Source organism: Hyla sarda, chromosome 6, assembly GCF_029499605.1.
Source record: "Hyla sarda isolate aHylSar1 chromosome 6, aHylSar1.hap1, whole genome shotgun sequence".
In the NCBI taxonomy this organism is placed as follows: domain Eukaryota; kingdom Metazoa; phylum Chordata; class Amphibia; order Anura; family Hylidae; genus Hyla; species Hyla sarda.
The window spans coordinates 201262810-201288793 of NC_079194.1; the positions used below are offsets into that span (position 1 = coordinate 201262810).

A 25984-nucleotide genomic window follows, 5' to 3' on the forward strand; every position below is an offset into this window, starting at 1 on the left:
GTATCATCTAATGGTCATAATTTACAAAAGCTGTATGCCATATACTACAACAAGGAGGAATAAAAGATTATATGGCCTTAGCTTTTAACCAAATTTACCTAAATGAAGAAATGTAGCTAAGGAAGGGCATGTACGATAACTAGGCAGTATATAAATATATGTTATGTCGTGATAATTCCCTGTGTACTCCATCAGGCCCTTCGTCCATCTGTGAGCTTCACATTCATACAAAGGAAAGACACACAACACACAGCTCATTCTACCATGGTGGCAGGTTAGCCCAGCACCCAGTACTGCACCAGCCAGCCCTTTTTATTTATGTTCACAGTAGATTGTCAACCAATGGGATGATGTGTTTCATTTACAATACAACAGAGTGGGAAGTTTAGACAAAACCATCTAAGGACAGACAATATATGTATAGCATCTTCTCTTCTGGGAAAGAAAAACACAGCTTATTGGGAAATGTCTCAATACAACAAGACTTTTCTTGGAGAGACTATGGGCCAGATTTATCAAACTGTGTGAGAGAAAAAATGGAGTGATTTTTCCAAAGCAACCAATCACAACTCAACTAATGAGCTCTGGTAAAGTGAAAGCTGAGCTGTGATTGGTTGTTGTGGGAAAATCAATCCATTTTTTCTCTCACACAGTTTGATAAATCTGAGCCTATACAGTATGTATGAGCTCTTTATCTCTTCTCTGGAGGCAGGTGGTACGTTATTTTTCAAACAGGGACCAATTTATGTGATTGGACAGGGACTTACAAATGTAGCCGTCAATATTAAAAATATATAACCATTTAATTGTAAAAAAATAATGTATAACCATTTAATTGTAAAAATAAAAAATAAATAAAAAATTGTGAAACTTTTCATTAACCCCTTCCCGCAGAATGTCATATATAAACGCCGGGTTGTGCAGTGCGTTCGCGCATCCCCACGTTTATAAATGACATTCAGTTAACCCAGCAATGCGCAGCATCGCACGGGTTAACTGGCAGAAGTCCCGCTGTTTCCAGCAGGGGACAACTTCTGCTTCACCCCCCAGGACCATCCATTGATGGTCCTGGTCAGCGATCACTGTGATTGGTCCCTGTGGACCAATCACAGTGATTTGGGGTGAAAGTTCAGATCCCCCGCACTGCCCGCCCCTGGAAGTCGGGCAGAACGGGGGACGATGGCTGCAGGGGCTCGCGGGGACCTGCGGCATAGAGGGGGAACACGAGGGGACCGGCGGCCTTACTTGAAGCAGCGGCGGGACCGAGGAGCAGCGGCAGGACCGGCCACGTGGACGAGCAGCGACGGGACCGGCAGGTAAGTATATGGTCCTCAGAGGCAGCAGTGAAGATCTTCACTGCTGCTTCTAGGAGTCTGAAAACTACAACTCCCAGCATGCCTAGACAGCCTTTGGCTGTCTGGGCATGCTGGGAGTTGTAGTTTTGCAACATCTGGAGGGCCCCAGTTTGGAGACCATTGTATAATGGTCTCCAATCTGTGCTCTTCCAGCTGTTGCAAAACTACAACTCCCAGTATGCACTGACTGTCCAGGCATGCTGGGAGTTTTAGTTCAGCAACATCTGGCCCTTCAGATGTTGCCGAACTACAACTCCCAGCATGCCCTTCAGCTGTCTGGGCATGCTGGGAGTTGTAGTTTTGCAACAACTGGAGACACACTGGTTGGGAAACATTGTCTGTTTCTAACTCAGTGTTTCCTAACCTGTGTGCCTCCAGCTGTTGCAAAACTATAACTCCCAGCATGCACTAACAGACCATGCATGCTGGGAGTTGTGGTTTTGCAACAGCTGGTGCACCCCCCCCCCCCCCCCCCCCTGTGAATGTACAGGGTACATTCACATGGGCGAGGCTTTTACAGTGGGTTTCTCGCTGCAAGTTTGAGATGCAGCAAATTTTGCGCTGGGAAACTCGCTGTAATCCCCCGCCCGTGTGACTGTACCCTAAAAACACTACACTACACTACAACAAAATAGAATAAAAAGTTAAAAACACTACATATACACATACCCCTACACAGCCCCCCTTCCCCAATAAGAACGTCCGGTACACCACTGTTTCCAAAGCAGAGCCTCCAGCTGTTGAAAAACAACAACTCCCAGTATTGCCGGACAGCCGTTGACTGTCCACACATGCTGGGAGTTTTGCAACAGCTGGCGGCACCTTGTTTGGGAATCACTGGCGTAGAATACCCCTATGTCCACCCCTATGCAAATCCCTAATTTAGGCCTCGAATGCACATGGCGCTCTCACTTTGGAGCCCTGTCGTATTTCAAGGCAACAGTTTAAGGCCACATATGGGGTATCGCTGTACTCGGGAGAAATTGCGTTACAAGATTTGGGGGGCTTTTTCTTCTTTAACCCTTCATGAAAAGGAAATGTTGGGGTCTACGCCAGAATGTTAGTGTAAAAAAATTAAATTTTTTACACTAACATGCTGATGTTGCCCTATAAAAAAAAAAAGCCCCCCAAAATTTGTAACGCAATTTCTCCCGACTACGGAGATACCCCATATGTGGGCGCAAAGTGCTCTGGGGGCGCACAACAAGGCCCAGAAGGGAGAGCGCACCATGTACATTTGAGGTGATTTGCACAGGGGTGGCTGATTGTTACAGCGGTTTTGACAAACGCAAAAAAAACAAAACCCCACATGTGACCCCATTTCGGAAACAACACCCCTCACGGCATGTAATGAGGGGTGCAGTGAGAATTTACCCCCCACAGGTGTCTGACGGATCTTTGGAACAGTGGTCCGTGAAAATGAAAACTTGTACAGCCCACTGTTCCAAAGATCTGTCAGACACCAGTGGGGGGCAAATGCTCACTGTACCCCTTGTTACGTTCCTCAAGGGGTCTAGTTTCCAAAATGGTATGCTATGTGTTTTTTTTTTTTTTTTGCTGTTCTGGCACCTTAGGGGCTTCCTAAATGCGACATGCTCCCCCAGCAAAATTTGCTCTCAAAAAGCCAAATATGACTCCTTCTCTTCTGAGCATTGAAGTTCGCCCATAGTGCACTTCAGGTCAACTTATGGGGTACCTCCATACTCAGAAGAGATGGGGTTACAAATTTTGGTGGGTATTTTCTGCTATTAACCCTTGCAAAAATGTGAAATTTGGGGGGAAACACACATTTTAGTGGAAATTTTTTTTTTTTTTTCACATATGCAAAAGTCGTGAAACACCTGTGGGGTATTAAGGCTCACTTTGTTCCTTATTACATTCCTCAAGGGGTCTAGTTTCCAAAATGGTATGCCATGTGTTTTTTTTTTTTTGCTGTTCTGGCACCATAGGGGCTTCTTAAATGCGACATGCCCACGAGCAAAATTTGCTCTCAAAAAGCCAAATATGACTCCTTCTCTTCTGAGCATTGTAGTTCGCCCATAGTGCACTTCAGGTCAACTTATGGAGTACCTCCATACTCAGAAGAGAAGGGGTTACAAATATTGGGGGGTATTTCCTGCTATTAACCCTTGGAAAATGTGAAATTTGGGGGAAACACACATTTTAGTGAAAAAAAATTATTTTTTTTTACATATGCAATAGTCGTGAAACACCTGTGGGGTATTAAGGCTCACTTTATTACTTGTTATGTTCCTCAAGGGGTCTAGTTTCCAAAATGGTATGCCATGTGAGGGTTTTTTGCTGTTCTGGCACCATAGGGGCTTCCTAAATGCAACATGCCCCCCAAAAACCATTTCAGAAAAACGTACTCTCCAAAATCCTCTTATCGCTCTTTCCCTTCTGAGCCCTCTACTGCGCCCGCCGAACACTTTACATAGACATATGAGGTATGTGCTTACTCAAGAGAAATTGGGCTACAAATATAAGTATACATTTTCTCCTTTTACCCCTTGTAAGAATTCAAAAATTGGGTCTACAAGAACATGCGAGTGTAAAAAATGAAGATTGTGAATTTTCTCCTTCACTTTGCTTCTATTCCTGTGAAACACCTAAAGGGTTAAAATGATGACTGAATGTCATTTTGAATACTTTGGGGGGTGCATTTTTTATAATGGGGTCTTTTGTGGGATATTTCTAATATTAAGACCCTTCAAATCCACTTCAAACCTGAACTGGTCCCTGAAAAATAGTGAGTTTGAAAATTTTGTGAAAAATTGGAAAATTGCTGCTGAACTTTGAAGCCCTCTGGTGTCTTCCAAAAGTAAAAACTTGTCAATTTTATGATGCAAACATAAAGTAGACATATTGTATATGTGAATAATTTTTTTTTTATTTGTAATATACATTTTCCTTACAAGCAGAGAGCTTCAAAGTTAGAAAAATGCTAAATTTTCAAATTTTTCATCAAATTTTAGGATTTTTCACAAGGAAAGGATGCAAGTTACCACAAAAATTTACCACCAAGTTAAAGTAGAATATGTCATGAAAAAACAATCTCGGAATCAGAATGATAACTAAAAGCATTCCAGAGTTATTAATGTTTAAAGTGACAGTGGTCAGATGTGCAAAAAACGCTCTGGTCCTTAAGGCCAAAATGGGCTTGGTCCTGAAGGGGTTAATAATGTATTTTAATTATGTGTTTAATAAAGTGTGTTTTTTTTTTACTTTATTCTCTTTATTTTATTCATTATTTAGGTACTACTACTGCTCCCAGCATGAAGCAGACTATTCCATGCTGGGAGCTGTAGTACCTGTACTAATAGACAGATGGCTTCGGGTGTCACTCCTGACACCTGTTGCGATCCTCCTTTATTTTGCAGAGATGCGGAGCGGCTCTCTTCAGCGCTCTCATCTCTGCTATGTACTCCGGGCCAGCCAGTAATGTGAATAGAAATTCACATCACTGATTCATATTTGTCGCTCAGAGTGGTGATTGGCCAGATGGTGACACCATCAGGAGTGACACCCGCTGCGATCTATCCCTTACTGTAGGTACTACTGCTCCCTACATGGAGCACCCTCTGCTTCATGCTGTGAGTTGTAGTACCTGCATTAATAGATAGCTCGCAGTGGGTGTCAATCCTGGCAATCCTCCTGTCTAATCTATAGAAGCGGGCAGCACAGCTGCACTCCTCTGGTCCCCTGCCCCGCACTGAACTGAACTCTGTGATGTGAAGTTCCCTTCACATCACAGATTTACATATGCCGCTGAGAGTTGTGATTGGTCAGCACCATCTGGGAAATCACCGCTCTGAGCGGCAAATATGAATCTGTCATGTGAAGAGAACTTCACATCACAGAAGAATACAGTGCCAGGCAGGGGAACGCAGAAGTACAGCCGTGCCGCCGGCTTCTATAGATTATACAGGAGGATCGTAACGGCTGTCAGGAGTGACATACAGGGCGCTCTGTCCATAAGTACAGGTACTACAGCTCCCAACATGGAGCAGCAGTCTGTTCCATGCTGGGAGTAGTAGTAGTAGTACCTAAATAATGAATAAAAGAAAGAGAATAAAGTAAAAAAAAAAGTTAAAAACACACATTCTTTATAAAATACATAATTAAAATACATTATTAATAAAAAGTATAACAAAATTAATGAAAAAAATATATTATTATTATAATTAAATGGCCCCTTTACACATTATTAATATTGTAGGCTACATTTGTATGTCCCTGCCCGCTCACATAAATTGGCCCCTGTTTAAAAATTTATTAAAATTTTGCTCTAAAAATAAAAATTTTGTTAGCTACAATTTTTTTCATCCCTACTATTTTTTATTTTTTTTATGGTAACCTACAAAATTTTATAAAGAAAGCTAAAGCTAACGTAAAAAAAGAATAAAAACTGCCAGCAAAAAGGCCAAAGTTAAAACCCACAAGGTGTTTTTCTTGTTTTTTTTCCCTCCCATAGAGTTCTATTGGAGAAAAACACCACGATTTATGAAAGACCTTGCTGATGCAGTATAACTAGCTTATAGGGGTACTCCGGCCCTAAGACATCTTATCCCCTATCCAAAGTAGATGGGATAAGATGTCTAATCACGGGGGTCCCACCGCTGGGGACACCATCCCCCCCCCCCCACCGCAAACTCTCATGCAGACACCCACCTGTGGCAGCTGCACAGAGCGATGTTTGCTTCGTGTTTGAAGGGTCACGACTACGGGGCCGGAGTTTCGTGATGACACGACTCTGCCCCCTTGTGACATCATGTCCCGCCCCCTCAATGCAAGTCTATGGGAGGGGTGACATCATGAAACTCTGGCCCTGTAGTCGTGACCCTTCAGACACGGAGCGAATATCGCTCTGTGCAGCTGCAACAAGTGGGTGTCTGCATGAGAGATTGCAGGGGTCCACAGTGGAGGGACCCCTGTGATCAGACATCTTATCCCCTATACTTTGGATAGGGGATAAGAGATCTTAGGGCCGGAGTAATCCTTTAAGTCTTCTTGCGCTTGTGCTCACTCTTGCACTGTCTGTTTCTTACACAGTTTTAAATCTCCTACACAGCAGTTTCTGTAGTTAATGACTGTGTTACAACCTAAATAAATGACAAAAATGTGACAAAATGACCCTAAAATTACAAGAAAAAGGCCTTACTTACTGGTTACTGGTACAACAGCAGGTATAAAACCCATTACAACCATGATGCAGTATTATACTTGCATATAAATAATGCATACAAATCATTATCATCGGTTTCGCATAATTGGTTAATCACACACCTGACTATAATCCTGCAAGATCCCTGACTTTGCACAAGGGTACCTAGAAAAAGGACTGTCTTCCTCTTTCTATGCTGTAGTCTAATGCATGTGTTTGTTTTATTCTCTAGATCTTCCAAGAACATCCAGTGAAACAAACCGCTATAAAAGTGTGGAGTGTCACAGCCCCGAACATCAAAATGACACCAAAGGGGACTATTGTTACCGCTTTGGTTGCTGTCCAGATTAACACCCCTTCCTCAACAGAGTTATATTTTGAAGCGGTGGGTATAAGGAGCACTAAGTCACAGAAAATGATAGACAAGTAACATGTAGAACCCAGTCCTTTTCCACATACAATTCCTAGTCAGATCAGGGCGACATCGTAAGGCAAACTATTCCATGTAAAGCAGATTCTATATTACTAGCATGCTTCATAATGTTTTTATTTTTTTCCTTCCTCAGAATAAACACAGTAGAGTTATAGGTTGCACTTGATAGATTCCTTTGTGTATTTTTACCATATCAACTTTATGGTAATTTATTTTTTCAAGGCACCCTTTGAAACACCTTTGAAACTTTCTGTCTTAGAAATATATGTAACTAGTCATGTAGGTTTTGATACATCCCATTGATGAGATATGGTGCCCTATACAATTAGCCATGTTAGCCTGGAAATGGTAAACACTGTCACCTCTACCAACCCTACATTGTACTCTATATAGGTAGGCTTCAGGGCCCCAATGCAAACTTACATTCAAAATGAGATATTATCAAATCTTGATGTATCTACATCTCTGACTGAAGACGTTTTCTCTAAACCACAATTAATTTGGTGCTGGCTAGACTGAGGCGCAAGAGTGTAAGGAATCCCCTCATTCTTTACAGAAACCACTGCAAGGAGGGGGTAATTTTTCCAGATTGGACAGCCAGGTGGCAGTCCCCAGTAAAGTGTTGTTGTCCAGATGTACTATTGCTGTAGAATAAAACAAATGTGTTACATGACAATATATCAATAAACCATTTTTTTTCTTATTGCAGGAAACCGTTACTGCCACCCAGGCCTCATATGCAGACAGAAATCTGATGCTGCATCCATCTGATACTTTGTGAGTTGAAAGCTAAACCATATATTCATGTTTCTTTATTCCTGTCATCTACAATTTTTTATTACTTGATGCCAACATCATTTTAGTACATGCTTAAGGGGGTGGACTCATAATGCTCAGGGCACCCAAGCAAAATGGGTCATAGCCCCCTTCGATATAGTTATATCGCATTCTCAGTACTGCTATTTCTCATTCTTTCCATTTCAGGGTGTGGGATCAGGACTGGGCTGTTTGCAGCAGTAATCAAAAAGGGGGGGGGGGAGAAGAGTGACTAAGACTTAACTTTTAATCAAGTAATCTTAAAATTGTATATAAATTATATGTGAATGTACAGTGTGGGGTAGATCTGATGTTGTCTCCCCACCATAAAGACGCAATAATTACACACTGTTAAATGACCACGAGTGTTTAGTATTATAACTTTAGCAACATAGATTATTTCCCTTAATGCCCGACGCGTTTCGGTCACCATCCATGACCTCCTCAGGGACAGGTAGGGTATATATTTCATATGCCAAAAGAGCCCTGCTTATAAGTGGTACAGTCCTACGCCACATATAGATATAGCAGGGAACAAGACACTCATCACAAGCAGGCAGTGATACAGTACCGCCTCTTGATAATATTTAGAATCCAGAGTCTTGAATAGACTAATAACGGACCCTGGAGCGCCTAGGATATGGTCAATCTCTGAAAAAAAGCACATATAGATACAAGCTGCTATCAGGTCATGTCACATATTCGTTCTAAACCTGAAAGAGAAAACAGCCGTATTACTTACGATTAGGCGTCTAACGATAGTCTCCATGTGCAAACCCGCTTGGTTGCGGGGAGCCGTACAGTCCTGTCGGCTTCTATGCTGCACATGGAGAGACGCCGCGGCGTTCTGTGTAATATCCGATCGCCGGGCGGAAGGGAGGCGGGGCCCGGATGACGCAGCTTCCGGTTCACGCCGCCAATCCGGAAATGCGTGGCCGCTCTGTGTTAGGGAGCGGTAACCAGGCAACCCGATTAACTCCACTGTGCCCGGACAAAAGGACAGGATTTACAAATGTGAGTAGAAACAAGGTTTTTTGGCTAGCTCATACTGCAGCAATGTAGTTTTACTTGTTACCGTAGGTCACAAGTGTAGATTTGAGACTAATTGGGACATGTCTGGAGATTATTGGAGGGGCTTATAAAATATCCTGGTGATATAAGGACATTTTATTTTATATTATATTATATTTTATTGATGTTTTATTGACGGATGGGCACAGGCATAGAGACAAGTATGAGGAGATCTGGCGAGAGGAGCCATAAAGACACAGTGACAATAGGGAAAAATTGGAAAAGGGGGGGGGGAGGTCACCTCCTAAAGGATAAAGATGATGGAGGGTATGTATATAGGGGCCTAGGGAGCCTAATGTGAAGCCTAGATGCAGTCTATACTCTTCCCTAAGCCTAGGCGGGGTGGCCGCCCTAAGAAGGGCGGTCCCGCACAGGAACCTAGTCTATCAAACCCTAGTAGTCCCTAAAAAAAGGGGGGAGGGGGATATACTACATCATGGGTTGACTACAACCCCCACTAACTACCTCTCCAAAATATCCCCCTGTTTATTCCCCGTCACTGTGTCTCGATGAAGCTAGTGAAGCACAGCATTTCATTCATACCGTTAGGTGTAACGGTGTCAAGCGTATAAATCCAACGCGTTTCGCGTTGTAGTAATAGTTGGTCTAAATCTCCACCGCGTATCGATGGACGCATATTCTCAATGCCATAGAAGCGCAGGTGTTTAATGTCGCCCCCATGGACTTCATGGATATGTCTGGAAATAGCTGTGTCTCTCTTGTTCCTCACATTGCCAACATGTTCGAGGACTCGTCTACGTAGTTCACGGATAGTCTTCCCCACGTATTTTAGGCCACATGAGCACTCGGCTATGTAGATGACTGCTTTGGTGCTGCAGTTGATGAAGGTTTTGATTCTATACATTTTGTTGAGTCTTGGTAGTGATATTTGGAGAGTCTTGCTCATATGTGTACAGGCTCGACAGTGACCACACGCATGTGAGCCAGTTGGTGTGGTCCGGTTGAGCCATGTGGTAGTGGGTGGGATAGGTGAAAGATGGCTATGAGTCACCATGTCAGCTATACTTTTGCCCTTACGGTATGTGATTTGTGGATATTCTCCTATTAAGGTGCGTAGGTCTTGATCCATAAGCAAAATACTCCAATGGCGCTGGATGATTTCTCTAATTGGTCCTGACATATTGTCGAATGTGCCAATAATTCTGCATATCCTGGATTCTTCCGTGTGTTGCCTGGGGACAAGTAACTGTTCTCTAGGGGTATCTTTGGCTGTTTTATATGCCAGGGTTAGTACATGGTCGGGATATCCCCTATCGCGAAATCTCCCCCTCAAGTCACGTGCCTGTGCCTCAAAATCCGTCTCCTGTGAACAGTTCCTCCTGAGGCGGAGATATTGACCCTTTGGAATCCCCCTTTTCAGGGGGCCCGGGTGGCAACTCTCCCACCTCAGGAGGCTGTTCGTAGATGTGGCCTTTCTATACACATTGGTGTAAAGGCCTCCTTCTCCATTTTTTGTAATGGTTACATCCAGAAAGTCTAATGTACGGTTGTCTATCGTGTATGTGAAGGTCAACCCGATATCATTCCTGTTAATGGATTCCATGAACTCCTTAAATTGATTCTCCGACCCCGTCCATAGGACAAGGATGTCGTCAATATATCTGACCCACAGGGGTACCAGATCACTCAGCCACTCCCTCTCTTCGACGAACGCTATTGTGGCCTCCCACCAGCCCAAATACAGGTTTGCGTATGTAGGCGCACAGGGACTGCCCATGGCAGTCCCTTTTAATTGGTGGTAATAGCGTCCGTCGAAGAGAAAGTAATTGTGGCTGAGGATGAATTCCATCAAGGTAAGTATGAACCTGTTGTGATCTACCATGTAGGTGGGGCGTGTGGAGAGATAGTAGTTAACTGCTATAAGACCTTTCTGGTGCGGGATAGATGAATAGAGTGCTTCCACATCGATCCCTCCTAAGAGTGAATTAGTGTCTACCTCTATTCCGTCCAACTTAGACAAGAGATCCATCGTATCTCTTGTAAAGGAGGGGAGGGAGGTGACAAAGTGTCTCAGAATCTTGTCCACATATACCCCCACGTTTTGTGATATACTACCAATGCCCGAGACTATTGGGCGCCCTTTTAATGGGACCAGGCCCTTATGGATTTTTGGGAGGGCATAAAACGTGGGGGTAATGGGAGCAGTGGGATATAGAAATTCATACTCCTTGTCACTGATAAGTTTGTTGTTTCTTGCCTCCAGGAGTATGTCAGCCAATATCTCTTTATATCTTGCTGTAGGATCCTGTGTAAGTGTCTCATAGGACTCTCTATCATTGAGAATCCTATAGCACATTTTCTTGTATTGCTCTCTCTCCAGGACCACTATATTCCCTCCCTTGTCAGAGGGTTTTATAATGAGCCTATGGTCGTTTTCCAGCCCTTTTATAGCTTGTCTTTCTGCATAGGACAGGTTGTTACGGAGGGAGTGGTCCTGGAGTGAGAGAGTACTTAGATCCCTGGTGACCAATTCTCGGAAGATCTCAATACATGAGATATCGTTCATGGGCGGTTGGGTCTTGGATCTGGGTTTCAGATCCGTAAAGGGACCTTCACCCCTGTTTCTTTCGCCAGCATCAAGTAATTCAGTTAAATCTCCCAAAGTGGCCAAGTCATTTGGTGTAATTCCCAAGTCTAGGCACTTCTTTCGTTCGATATTTTTAAAGAATTTGTGCCAACTGAGCTTCCTCGTGAATAGATGTATATCCTTGGTCCATAAAAATGGGTCAAACTGGACTGTGGGAACAAATGATAGGCCCCTATTGAGAGCATTCGTCTGAATTTCAGTTAGCGGGATATTTGACAGGTTTAGGACCTGTGGGGTGTTTTTTCCAGGTGGAGCTACTGTTTGCCTTTGCCCGCCGTAGGGCGGAGGAGGTACGGATTCTCCCCATCTAAAAAAGTGGTAGATGAGGAGGCTGAGGCCGAGTATGCCGGGCTTGGTGTTATGGGGGTATTTCCGCATGTCTGTGGTGGATTCCGGGTGGTTGCTCTAGAGCGTCCCCTACCCCTATATTTTTGTCCCCTGCCTCTGCCTCTTCCTCTGCCCCTTTCTCCTCTACCTCTCTCACGATCTGAGTAGTCAGTCTCCGAGGAGGAGGGCTCAGTTTCAGTGTCCTTCGGAGGATATCCTTTGTCAAAAAGGGAATACGCCTTATTATCACGAAATTCTTGGAGGTCTCTTACGAACTGAGTGTGTTTCCGTTCTTTGAGGTGATAGCAAAATCTTTCTATGGTACCCTGCAGTTGGGTTTCCTTAGTCCCAAATTCCGGGTCCCCCTTAAACCTTGCTGTTACCTCTTGTTGTTCTTTTAATTTCCTTCCTGAGACCTCCAAGTTTCGTTTTTCCTCCTCCAATAAAATTTGAAGGAACCTGACTGAGCAGGTGGTAGCCTCCTCCTCCCACCTTTTGAGTACGTCTGATGTACGTAATCTGGCTGCGGGTAAGATGGATATCCGCAATCCACGAGGGACAATTTTATTTTTTATATATGATTCAAAGCTTTGAATTTCCCAAAAACTGGTAATGTATGCTTTATGGCAATGAGTTAGTTCCTTAAATGCTGCCTTAAGAGACGGGGTATACTTATTCTGAATAAAGGTTTTGTCCGAAAAAACATCTCTAGCTTCACTAAGCCAATCATCTACATTGGGTGCACCAGTGATAAGACTAGCCATAACCAAAAAAGTAATTGAAAAATGATGTAGAGAATTTTTGGGTATCTCCCAACCGAATATTAGCTATACTCCCAGTCAATTCTGCAATCAAAAAGGGGGGGGGGAGAAGAGTGACTAAGACTTAACTTTTAATCAAGTAATCTTAAAATTGTATATAAATTATATGTGAATGTACAGTGTGGGGTAGATCTGATGTTGTCTCCCCACCATAAAGACGCAATAATTACACACTGTTAAATGACCACGAGTGTTTAGTATTATAACTTTAGCAACATAGATTATTTCCCTTAATGCCCGACGCGTTTCGGTCACCATCCATGACCTCCTCAGGGACAGGTAGGGTATATATTTCATATGCCAAAAGAGCCCTGCTTATAAGTGGTACAGTCCTACGCCACATATAGATATAGCAGGGAACAAGACACTCATCACAAGCAGGCAGTGATACAGTACCGCCTCTTGATAATATTTAGAATCCAGAGTCTTGAATAGACTAATAACGGACCCTGGAGCGCCTAGGATATGGTCAATCTCTGAAAAAAAGCACATATAGATACAAGCTGCTATCAGGTCATGTCACATATTCGTTCTAAACCTGAAAGAGAAAACAGCCGTATTACTTACGATTAGGCGTCTAACGATAGTCTCCATGTGCAAACCCGCTTGGTTGGGGGGAGCCGTACAGTCCTGTCGGCTTCTATGCTGCACATGGAGAGACGCCGCGGCGTTCTGTGTAATATCCGATCGCCGGGCGGAAGGGAGGCGGGGCCCGGATGACGCAGCTTCCGGTTCACGCCGCCAATCCGGAAATGCGTGGCCGCTCTGTGTTAGGGAGCGGTAACCAGGCAACCCGATTAACTCCACTGTGCCCGGACAAAAGGACAGGATTTACAAATGTGAGTAGAAACAAGGTTTTTTGGCTAGCTCATACTGCAGCAATGTAGTTTTACTTGTTACCGTAGGTCACAAGTGTAGATTTGAGACTAATTGGGACATGTCTGGAGATTATTGGAGGGGCTTATAAAATATCCTGGTGATATAAGGACATTTTATTTTATATTATATTATATTTTATTGATGTTTTATTGACGGATGGGCACAGGCATAGAGACAAGTATGAGGAGATCTGGCGAGAGGAGCCATAAAGACACAGTGACAATAGGGAAAAATTGGAAAAGGGGGGGGGGGGGAGGTCACCTCCTAAAGGATAAAGATGATGGAGGGTATGTATATAGGGGCCTAGGGAGCCTAATGTGAAGCCTAGATGCAGTCTATACTCTTCCCTAAGCCTAGGCGGGGTGGCCGCCCTAAGAAGGGCGGTCCCGCACAGGAACCTAGTCTATCAAACCCTAGTAGTCCCTAAAAAAAGGGGGGAGGGGATATACTACATCATGGGTTGACTACAACCCCCACTAACTACCTCTACAAAATATCCCCCTGTTTATTCCCCGTCACTGTGTCTCGATGAAGCTAGTGAAGCACAGCATTTCATTCATACCGTTAGGTGTAACGGTGTCAAGCGTATAAATCCAACGCGTTTCGCGTTGTAGTAATAGTTGGTCTAAATCTCCACCGCGTATCGATGGACGCATATTCTCAATGCCATAGAAGCGCAGGTGTTTAATGTCGCCCCCATGGACTTCATGGATATGTCTGGAAATAGCTGTGTCTCTTGTTCCTCACATCGCCAACATGTTCGAGGACTCGTCTACGTAGTTCACGGATAGTCTTCCCCACGTATTTTAGGCCACATGAGCACTCGGCTATGTAGATGACTGCTTTGGTGCTGCAGTTGATGAAGGTTTTGATTCTATACATTTTGTTGAGTCTTGGTAGTGATATTTGGAGAGTCTTGCTCATATGTGTACAGGCTCGACAGTGACCACACGCATGTGAGCCAGTTGGTGTGGTCCGGTTGAGCCATGTGGTAGTGGGTGGGATAGGTGAAAGATGGCTATGAGTCACCATGTCAGCTATACTTTTGCCCTTACGGTATGTGATTTGTGGATATTCTCCTATTACAGCAAGATATAAAGAGATATTGGCTGACATACTCCTGGAGGCAAGAAACAACAAACTTATCAGTGACAAGGAGTATGAATTTCTATATCCCACTGCTCCCATTACCCCCACGTTTTATGCCCTCCCAAAAATCCATAAGGGCCTGGTCCCATTAAAAGGGCGCCCAATAGTCTCGGGCATTGGTAGTATATCACAAAACGTGGGGGTATATGTAGACAAGATTCTGAGACACTTTGTCACCTCCCTCCCCTCCTTTACAAGAGATACGATGGATCTCTTGTCTAAGTTGGACGGAATAGAGGTAGACACTAATTCACTCTTAGGAGGGATCGATGTGGAAGCACTCTATTCATCTATCCCGCACCAGAAAGGTCTTATAGCAGTTAACTACTATCTCTCCACATGCCCCACCTACATGGTAGATCACAACAGGTTCATACTTACCTTGATGGAATTCATCCTCAGCCACAATTACTTTCTCTTCGACGGACGCTATTACCACCAATTAAAAGGGACTGCCATGGGCAGTCCCTGTGCGCCTACATACGCAAACCTGTATTTGGGCTGGTGGGAGGCCACAATAGCGTTCGTCGAAGAGAGGGAGTGGCTGAGTGATCTGGTACCCCTGTGGGTCAGATATATTGACGACATCCTTGTCCTATGGACGGGGTCGGAGAATCAATTTAAGGAGTTCATGGAATCCATTAACAGGAATGATATCGGGTTGACCTTCACATACACGATAGACAACCGTACGTTAGACTTTCTGGATGTAACCATTACAAAAAATGGAGAAGGAGGCCTTTACACCAATGTGTATAGAAAGGCCACATCTACGAACAGCCTCCTGAGGTGGGAGAGTTGCCACCCGGGCCCCCTGAAAAGGGGGATTCCAAAGGGGCAATATCTCCGCCTCAGGAGGAACTGTTCACAGGAGACGGATTTTGAGGCACAGGCACGTGACTTGAGGGGGAGATTTCGCGATAGGGGATATCCCGACCATGTACTAACCCTGGCATATAAAACAGCCAAAGATACCCCTAGAGAACAGTTACTTGTCCCCAGGCAACACACGGAAGAATCCAGGATATGCAGAATTATTGGCACATTCGACAATATGTCAGGACCAATTAGAGAAATCATCCAGCGCCATTGGAGTATTTTGCTTATGGATCAAGACCTACGCACCTTAATAGGAGAATATCCACAAATCACATACCGTAAGGGCAAAAGTATAGCTGACATGGTGACTCATAGCCATCTTTCACCTATCCCACCCACTACCACATGGCTCAACCGGACCACACCAACTGGCTCACATGCGTGTGGTCACTGTCGAGCCTGTACACATATGAGCAAGACTCTCCAAATATCACTACCAAGACTCAACAAAATGTATAGAATCAAAACCTTCATCAACTGCAGCACCAAAGCAGTCATCTACATAGCCGAGTGCTCATGTGGCCTAAAATACGTGGGGAAGACTATCCGTGAACTACGTAGACGAGTCCTCGAACATGTTGGCGATGTGAGGAACAAGAGAGACACAGCTATTTCCAGACATATCCATGAAGTCCATGGGGGCGACATTAAACACCTGCGCTTCTATGGCATTGAGAATATGCGTCCATCGATACGCGGTGGAGATTTAGACCAACTATTACTACAACGCGAAACGCGTTGGATTTATACGCTTGACACCGTTACACCTAACGGTATGAATGAAATGCTGTGCTTCACTAGCTTCATCGAGACACAGTGACGGGGAATAAACAGGGGGATATTTTGGAGAGGTAGTTAGTGGGGGTTGTAGTCAACCCATGATGTAGTATATCCCCCTCCCCCCTTTTTTTAGGGACTACTAGGGTTTGATAGACTAGGTTCCTGTGCGGGACCGCCCTTCTTAGGGCGGCCACCCCGCCTAGGCTTAGGGAAGAGTATAGACTGCATCTAGGCTTCACATTAGGCTCCCTAGGCCCCTATATACATACCCTCCATCATCTTTATCCTTTAGGAGGTGACCTCCCCCCCCCCCTTTTCCAATTGTTCCCTATTGTCACTGTGTCTTTATGGCTCCTCTCGCCAGATCTCCTCATACTTGTCTCTATGCCTGTGCCCATCCGTCAATAAAACATCAATAAAATATAATATAATATAAAATAAAATGTCCTTATATCACCAGGATATTTTATAAGCCCCTCCAATAATCTCCAGACATGTCCCAATTAGTCTCAAATCTACACTTGTGACCTACGGTAACAAGTAAAACTACATTGCTGCAGTATGAGCTAGCCAAAAAACCTTGTTTCTACTCACATTTGTAAATCCTGTCCTTTTGTCCGGGCACAGTGGAGTTAATCGGGTTGCCTGGTTACCGCTCCCTAACACAGAGCGGCCACGCATTTCCGGATTGGCGGCGTGAACCGGAAGCTGCGTCATCCGGGCCCCGCCTCCCTTCCGCCCGGCGATCGGATATTACACAGAACGCCGCGGCGTCTCTCCATGTGCAGCATAGAAGCCGACAGGACTGTACGGCTCCCCGCAACCAAGCGGGTTTGCACATGGAGACTATCGTTAGACGCCTAATCGTAAGTAATACGGCTGTTTTCTCTTTCAGGTTTAGAACGAATATGTGACATGACCTGATAGCAGCTTGTATCTATATGTGCTTTTTTTCAGGGATTGACCATATCCTAGGCGCTCCAGGGTCCGTTATTAGTCTATTCAAGACTCTGGATTCTAAATATTATCAAGAGGCGGTACTGTATCACTGCCTGCTTGTGATGAGTGTCTTGTTCCCTGCTATATCTATATGTGGCGTAGGACTGTACCACTTATAAGCAGGGCTCTTTTGGCATATGAAATATATACCCTACCTGTCCCTGAGGAGGTCATGGATGGTGACCGAAACGCGTCGGGCATTAAGGGAAATAATCTATGTTGCTAAAGTTATAATACTAAACACTCGTGGTCATTTAACAGTGTGTAATTATTGCGTCTTTATGGTGGGGAGACAACATCAGATCTACCCCACACTGTACATTCACATATAATTTATATACAATTTTAAGATTACTTGATTAAAAGTTAAGTCTTAGTCACTCTTCTCCCCCCCCCCCCCTTTTTGATTGCAGAATTGACTGGGAGTATAGCTAATATTCGGTTGGGAGATACCCAAAAATTCTCTACATCATTTTTCTGTTTGCAGCAGTACTCACATAGGGACTTTCTTTCCCTTACTTTTCTGAACATTGACAGGACAGCACCTTGTCATCTCTGCTATACCACAATATAGTGCTGCAGAAAGGGAACTGGACTGAATAGGCTGGCAATGTGCTGGGGTTGATTTCTACAGTACAACATTAAAGATGGCATGCGAGGGGGTATTGATTCACTGGGTTTTAAAGGTGCTATGTGAGCAATAAGGAAAACAACAACAGCATCTCAGCAAGGAAGGTGTTGCATTACTAAAGCAGCAATTGTTTAAGTAGTGAACTGCTACTGCTGAGAATGATGATGATGATGATAAGCTAAAGGGAATGGGAGAGGGGACTACATTCAGGAGGCAGCACTGTTTGCACTTTAAGAACGCAAAGGGCAGTTGCCAGGAACTACTGTATATGGGTAGTCAAAGATAAGAGGGAAGCCATGATTTAAAAAGTACCTCTAACCAAATTAACTTTTCTAAACTAACTCAGGCTATGTTCTCTAACTATTCCTAACACTTCTCCCACCCTTAAAAAAAAAGGACACAGCCAATTTTATTTTTGCATTTTCGTTTTTTTCTCCTCATCTTCCAAAATCCATAACTCTTTTATATTTCCATTCACAGACCCATATCAGGGCTTGTTTTTTGCATGACCAGTTGCACTTTGTAATGACATAACTAATTTTACCCTAAAATGTATAGTAAACCCCCCAAAAAAAAATTGTCTAAGGAAATTTAAACAAAAATCCTAATTTTACAAATTTGGGGGGGGGGGGTTCATTTTCACGCTGTAGACTTTACGGTACAAATTCCATGTTTTCTTTATTCTCTGGGTCAATACGATTAAAATGATAAAATATACAATAAAAAGAAAGGGGACACTTTCCTCAAATCTGGTCTTTCATGAGCTCACTAATAGGAGCATAAGCAGTTTAATGATACTGAATGTTCACATATTCATGGCCCACTTGGAGGAACTCACTCTCACTCCAGAATTTGGCGCAAACCTGGTCCTCTGGAAAAGATACATCGATGATATCATTATAATCTGGTACGGTACACCACTACAATTAACCACATTCACCCAACAACTCAACAATAACACATTCAATCTCAAATTCACACCAATCAGTCCACACACAATTGAATTTTTAGACCATACCATCACGGTTCAAAACAATAAACTCATGCAATACGTACCACATGCAATACGTACCACAAACCCACATCCAAAAATAGTTTCATCTGATTTGACAGTTGCCATCTTCCTCAGTGGCTCATAAATATATCCTATGGCCCATACAGACACATAAGGCAAAATTGCACAGATATCAACCATTTTAAGAAAGAGGTGGAAATACTTACTGAACAATTCCAACAAAAACAATATCTCATCAATTTACTACATAATTAATTCGAAAAAGTTAAGATCCAAAATAAAGACTCATTCTTTGAAGACAACCCCATACCACAACAAACTATCCCACAACAATCAAAACTCATCAGACCCTTCAATACATCACACCAACAACTCAAGAGAATTATTAACAAACATTGGCATCTATTGCAGTCTGACAAAATTATAGGCCCATTTCTCCCCTCACAACCACCACTCATTTTTACTAAAGCACCAAATCTAGGCCTAAAAATTGCACCTACCACTAAACTGACAGGAACAACACAACACAATTTGGTTCTACCTACCATTTCAGGAATCACGGGTTTTCACCAATGCAATCAATGCAACAACTGCAAAGTCATGGAGTTCCCTAAAAAAACAGACCATATCATATCCATTACAAACCAGAAGAAACACATTATCAAAGAACTCCTCACTTGCAACAGAAAACACATCATCTACATTATCAGTTGCCCTTGTAACAAACACAAATACACACGGCAGTTAGCTAGAGTACAAACTGAGCTCTATAGCAGGCACTGACTGGGAGTAGACTGCCAGCTTATATGGAGCCAGAACAGGTGCTCCAATCAGGGTCAGCTGACCAGTCAGACAGCCGGGCATAACCCAGCAACAAAAACAACAAAGAACCTGTCAGAACCTTTTAACCCTATAGGTTCTGACAGTACAGCCCCCCCCCCTTTAGGAGGGGCCACCGGACCTTTCACAACCTGAGAGTAAAGAGGTCTTGACTTGGATACAGATGGACCATCAATGTCCTCATCAGTAACCTCATCCTCCAAATCACACCACTCATTGGTGTCCTCACAGTCATCCTCCAGATCCTCATTACAATTACTACCCCCTGTCCGCAAATCAGCTGGAGTGCTCTTCAAACTCTTATTGCCAATGATGTCACAAGATGCCAATTTAACCAGAGGCTGATGCAAAACAGGCTTCATAATACTCTTAGAAGTAAAATCAGATTGTACATTAGTAGGAACAATGCCCCCCAGAAGAACTCTGCCAGGCGTAGCTCTCTGGGATGCATGACATACCTGTGCACCCAAGTGACCACCATGATTGCTACTTGGACGCTGACACTTGACACAGGAGGCGATTAAATAAGTGTCCTTTCCACAGTAGAAACACAGGCCATAGAGTTGATGAAACCTCTTGCGTTCTTCCAGGGTACGAATGGACACTATCTGCATAGGTTCATCCTAAGGGATAGATTTGGAAACAGGAGAGGAATCAAGCAGGACAGGAGAAACAGAGGATGAAGAACACTCCCGTTTGCGTTCTCGCAAACATCTATCCAAACGTACAGCTAGATTCATGGCTTGGTCAAGGGTGTCAGGAGAGGGATATGTAACAAGCATGTCTTTTAAGGTGTCAGATAACCCTAGTCTGAACTGACAAATCAAGGCTGGAGCATTCCAGTTGGAGGCCACACACCACTTTATAAAATCTGCACAGTATTCCTCTACTGGTCTGCGACCTTGCTTTAATTTACGTAATTGACTCTCAGCGTATGCAGTGCGGTCCGGTTCAGCGTTCAAAAGACCCAATCCCGCATATAGGGCGTCCACTGAGGACAGCTCCGGAGCATTGGGACCAAGGGAAAATACCCATTCCTGGGGACCCCCTTGCAAAAGAGACATAATGATATCCACTTTTTGGGCCTCAGAACCAGACATGTAAGGCCTTAACCGGAAGTACAATTTGCAGCTCTCACAAAAGGTTTTAAACCTAGAGCATTTGGCACCCGGGGCGGACCCTTTGTTTGGCACCCGACCCCCCCCCCCCCCCACACACACGCACACGCACCCCCCTTAATTACACCTCCTCCCTCCCCTCCCCCCAGGGGCGGACTGACAACACTCGGGGCCCCGGACCAAAAAAAAGGCAAGGGCCCTTGCTAGGCTCTGCAGCTCGTCAATCTTTTGCCATGCTCCTATTCCACCCAAATCCCACACACAATAAATGAAAATTTATATATGTAAGAAACACTTTAACGTAGGTAAATTTCCATGACCAATAATACTGGTATACAGGGAGTAAATATATACCACCACACAATAACTGGATAATACCGCCATACTGTACTGAATAAAACCATTATATACAGACCAGTATACTATAAAGAATCTGTATACAATATAAGTGATTATATACAGGACCATATGGCGGAAGATATCAGCTGTACACAGGATGCGTATACCATATAAGTGATTACAGTTACATTTTGGGACTCACAATTACGTCTTTTCTGATCAGCGGCGTCCTCTTTCCTTTTCTTCTCCGTCCGGATAAGATCGCCATGTGGTCTCTTAACATCTTCAGGAAAAACATGTCAGACTCTGCATATATTCAGTGCCCTCCTCTACACAATCTTTCCATCTATAGGCCCACAAACTGTAATAATGCCCTCCTTGGTGTCCTGCACAGTAAAAGGGCAGGTAGGTAGGTAGCCAGGTAACCCCCTCTTTCCCATAGGTATATGCAGAGTTACGCCCCCCTCTTTCCCATAGGTATATGCAGAGTTACACCCCCCTCTCTTTCCCATAGGTATATGCAGAGCTACGCTACACTCCCCCTCTTTCCCATAGGTATATGCAGAGCTACACCCCCACCCCCTCTTTCCCATAGGTATATGCAGAGCTCCCCCCCTCTTTCCCATAGGTATCTGCAGTCAAATCCCCCCCCCTCTTTCCCATAGGTATATGCAGGGTTACCCCCCTTCTTTCCCATATATATATATGTGGAGCTACACCCCCCCTTCCCCATAGGTATATGCAGAGCTACCCCCCCTCTTTCCCATAGGTATATGCAGAGCTACACCCCACCCTCTTTCCCATAGGTATATGCAGAGCTACACCCCACGCTTCCCCATAGGTATATGCAGAGCTACACCCCCCTCTCCCTCCCTTTCCCATAGGTATATGCAGAGCACCCCCCTCTCCCTCCCTTCCCTATAGGTATATGCAGAGTACCCCCCTCTCCCTCCCTTCCCTATAGGTATATGCAGAGCACCCCCCCTTCCCTATAGGTATATGCAGAGCACCCCCCCTCTCCCCCGTTCCCTATAGGTATATGCAGAGCACCCCCCTCTCCCCCCTTCCCTATAGGTATATGCAGAGCACCCCCCCTCCCACCTTCCCTATAGGTATATGCAGAGCTACACCCCCTCTCTCCCTCCCTTTCCCATAGGTATATGCAGAGCACCACCCCTCTCCCTCCCTTCCCTATAGGTATATGCAGAGCACCCCCTCTCCCTCCCTTCCCTATAGGTATATGCAGAGCACCCCCCTCTCCCCCCTTCGCCATAGGTATATGCAGAGCACCCCACCCTCTCCCCCCCTTCCCCATAGGTATGTGCAGAGCACCACCCCTCCCCCCCCTTCCCTATAGGTATATGCAGAGCACCCCTCCTCTCCTCCCCTTCCCTTTAGGTATATGCAGAACTACACCCCCCTTTCCCTCCCTTTCCCATAGGTATATGCAGAGCACCCCCCTCTCCCTCCCTTCCCTATAGGTATATGCAGAGCACCCCCCTCTCCCTTCCCTATAGGTATATGCAGAGCACCCCCTTGAGAGTGGCACCCGGGACGGGTCGCCCCCCCCCCCCCCTTGGTATGCCACTGTTTTGCGGTTACCCGAAAATCGGTCAGGGAGACTAACTTGTGGCTCCACAGGAGCGGAAACAGAAACAGATGACACCTGAGTTCGGGCGGACTCCAGCTCCCAAATTCTGGCTAGCAAGCTCTGAACTAAGTGCTCCTGATCTTGCAGTCTCTGAGTCAAGGTCTGAACTAATACTGGCTGAAACTGAGAAGACTCAAGTGCCAAGATTCTGGAAAATAACTTCTGATTAAGCTGCTCCTGATGTTCAAGTCTCTGAGTCAAGTCCTGGTTAATTTTAGACTGAGATTGAGACGACTCTTGTTGCTGTACCTTCTCAGCTAAATCCCGGGCCCTGCATTTGCTCCACCAAAGCAGACATTGCTTCCATAGTGCAGGAACAGAGCAATTGCAGGCATATGGGCTTGCTATAATGTCAGGAATGGACAGGGAAGGAGTGCATACTATTCTTGCCCACTCCCCCTGTCCCTGCCTACTTGCGTACCTGTCCTAAATAACAACCACGAAGACAGTCCCTTCCTATACATGTGAGGGGGGTATTTGTCAAAATAATAAACTACAATGACACAAACTTAGGTCCGGGAACAGTAGGATAACAGACAGACCAACAAAGAAAGACTAAACACTCACACAATAAGTCCACTGTCAACTATCCGCGTCTGAAGCGAGGAGATGTCACAATACAAGAGAGAATAGTCAGAGAGAGGAGCCAAAGGTTCAAAAAGCCAGATTTAACAAATACAGACAACAGCTAGCTAGAGTAGTAGTCTTTTTTTTTCGTACCCAACACATTTTGAAAAAAACATCAAAGGGGCCAAAAAATGCAATTTCAACTAAAATGCAAAAACACCAGAAAAAACGTCATAAATTGCACTGGCATGTTTACTGGCGTTTTTTTCAGTGAAAAAAACGCTGGAAAACAAAAGCAAGTGAAATTCCAGCCCTATGAAAGGTGAAATTTAGCTCTCGCCACTAAAACTCAAATTCATAATGGACTTTTCATGCTCCCTTTTATTAACAAGGCATTTGCTGATATTACAGAAACTATGCCACACTGTGGGGAAGCCACTAAGGAATGCTTACAAAATATATATTTATACAGCCCCCATTTAACCTATACATCTGTATACAGGAAAGATAAACCAGGGATCTGAGATCTGTATAAGAAAAACAGAACTCTGATCCCTTTTAATGATATTTGGTGCAATTCCTAATGTTCTCGATGCTTAGGCAGTCTTATTGCTTGAATGGTCAGTTCAGCTGTGGTTACAGCTTCATTTGTGTCTGAATTTTGACATAAAGTATTTTAATAACTTATAATAAAGTTTTATAATATTTGAATGTTTAATGCAGATTCTAAAAGCACTTCTCTCTTTCTCTTGGTATCAGAGTTCATATTAAAAATGTCAAGAGTTGTCTGACAGCTTCTCTGGTAAGTATATTAAAACTGCAAAGTTAAATATCCCCGACACCCCCCCCCCCCCCAAAAAAAAAAAAAAAAAAAAAAAAACAAGCTATCCACTGACATTTTAGGAAAATAGAATCTCCCAATCCCAGTTTAGTATGCAAAAATCCTGATATAGTAATATAGAATAAATTGTCATATTAAAGGGGTACTTTGCCCCTAGACATCTTATCCCCTATCCAAAGGATAGGGAATAAGATGCTTGATATCGGGGGTCCCAACGCTGGGACCCCCGCAACCTCCCTGCTGCACCCGACGTTCGTATAGAGCGTTGGGTGCAGTGCCAGAGGCCCGTGACGTCACAGTTATGCCCCACTTGTGACGTCACGACCATACAAGTCTATAAGAGGGGGCATGGCCGTGATGTCACGAGCCTCCGTCCCGTATGGCAAGCCATCCGGCACGGAGCAAAGTTCGCTTCGTGCACCGGATGTCTGCGGTGCCGCAGCCGAGATCATGGGGGGGGTGGGCGCAGCGGTAGGATCCTTTGGATAGGGGATAAAATGTCTAGGGCCAGAGTACCCCTTTAAATTAACGGGAAACTGAATTTCCCAATTGCCTTATTATGTCTTACTGCATAATTGTTTAACCAAAGCAGTCTGCAAAGCCAGTACCCACTTAGCAGCAGAGGTCACAGCTGACACCAATGGATCTCCATAAAGTTTTCATCTGTCAAGGTCTGAATGTTGGAGATGCTGCAGTTCTGGTTCAAGCTGCCATGGGTGTGTTTTTTTTTTTTTTGTTTTTTTTTTGTCATTGCATAGAATAGGGTTATATTTAGTACTATACAGTGTAGCATATAATCTATACACTTTGTAATGTATATTTTGCCTACAGAATGAAGAACAGATGAGTCAGTTTCTCCAAACTCTGGTGTCTGAATTTGGGATTCCAGTTGTAGCGAAACGTGAGTCTGGAGTAACAGTTATTGAATGACATATGCAGAACAAGACATTTATGGCATATCCACAGAATATATTGTAAATGTCTTGTAGGTAAAGAGTAAATGGGAGAAATGTGTATGGCCCTGCACAGACTACAGACTAGTCTATAAAAATTTTAGGGATTCAATACTACCGATGGAATACTGGTGACTTACTGGCGGTATTTCATCTAAAATGCATCCATATTAACAAATCTATATAACTGACTTGATTTCCATCCACTCGTGCGAAGCTGTCCTTAGCAGTATGTTGTGTCAGTATTTGTAAGCCAATCCAATAGTCGAGACGTTTTTGGACCCACTCTCAGTTTTGTCTGACGAATACTGATGCTAAATATTGACCAAAATACTGCGTAAAAGTGTGTGAAAGTTTAAAACATAAAAAAATAAATATTTAGGGTATAGTTATTCATAGGTTATTAATATTCTTACTATATTTAGGAACAACTTTTAATGAGATTCTCATTAACTTAGTAATGTGGCAGGGCTGTTTCACAATTGTATTAAAAAAGGAGAATGGTTGTCACCTTGTGATTGTACAATAGGGTGTGTGAAATTTGTTGACACTGGATGATTTTTAACTGTAAATCTCATTCATATATTTTGCTTGCTTTCACTTATAAGTTATTATACTGAGTTATTATAATACATTAGTATTTTTGCAGGTTTGGGGTCAGCTCTGACATACCTGATGGACAGTAAAGGCCTAAAAATATTTGAAATTATAAATCCTGAAATACTCCCACATGAAGTAAGTGCAATGT

At 43.9% G+C, this 25984-nt stretch overlaps 1 protein-coding gene across 1 annotated transcript in view; it reads left to right on the top strand.

Moving 5' to 3' along the window:
- The window catches only part of CETP (cholesteryl ester transfer protein), a 62290-nt gene that overhangs the window by 29193 nt on the left and 7113 nt on the right, over positions 1-25984 (top strand). Inside the window, exons 12-16 of the mRNA XM_056526218.1 lie at positions 6752-6904; positions 7662-7729; positions 24202-24244; positions 25115-25184; positions 25886-25971. Coding sequence (XP_056382193.1) covers positions 6752-6904; positions 7662-7729; positions 24202-24244; positions 25115-25184; positions 25886-25971 — 420 coding nt within the window. The remainder of the gene's footprint in view (positions 1-6751; positions 6905-7661; positions 7730-24201; positions 24245-25114; positions 25185-25885; positions 25972-25984) is intronic.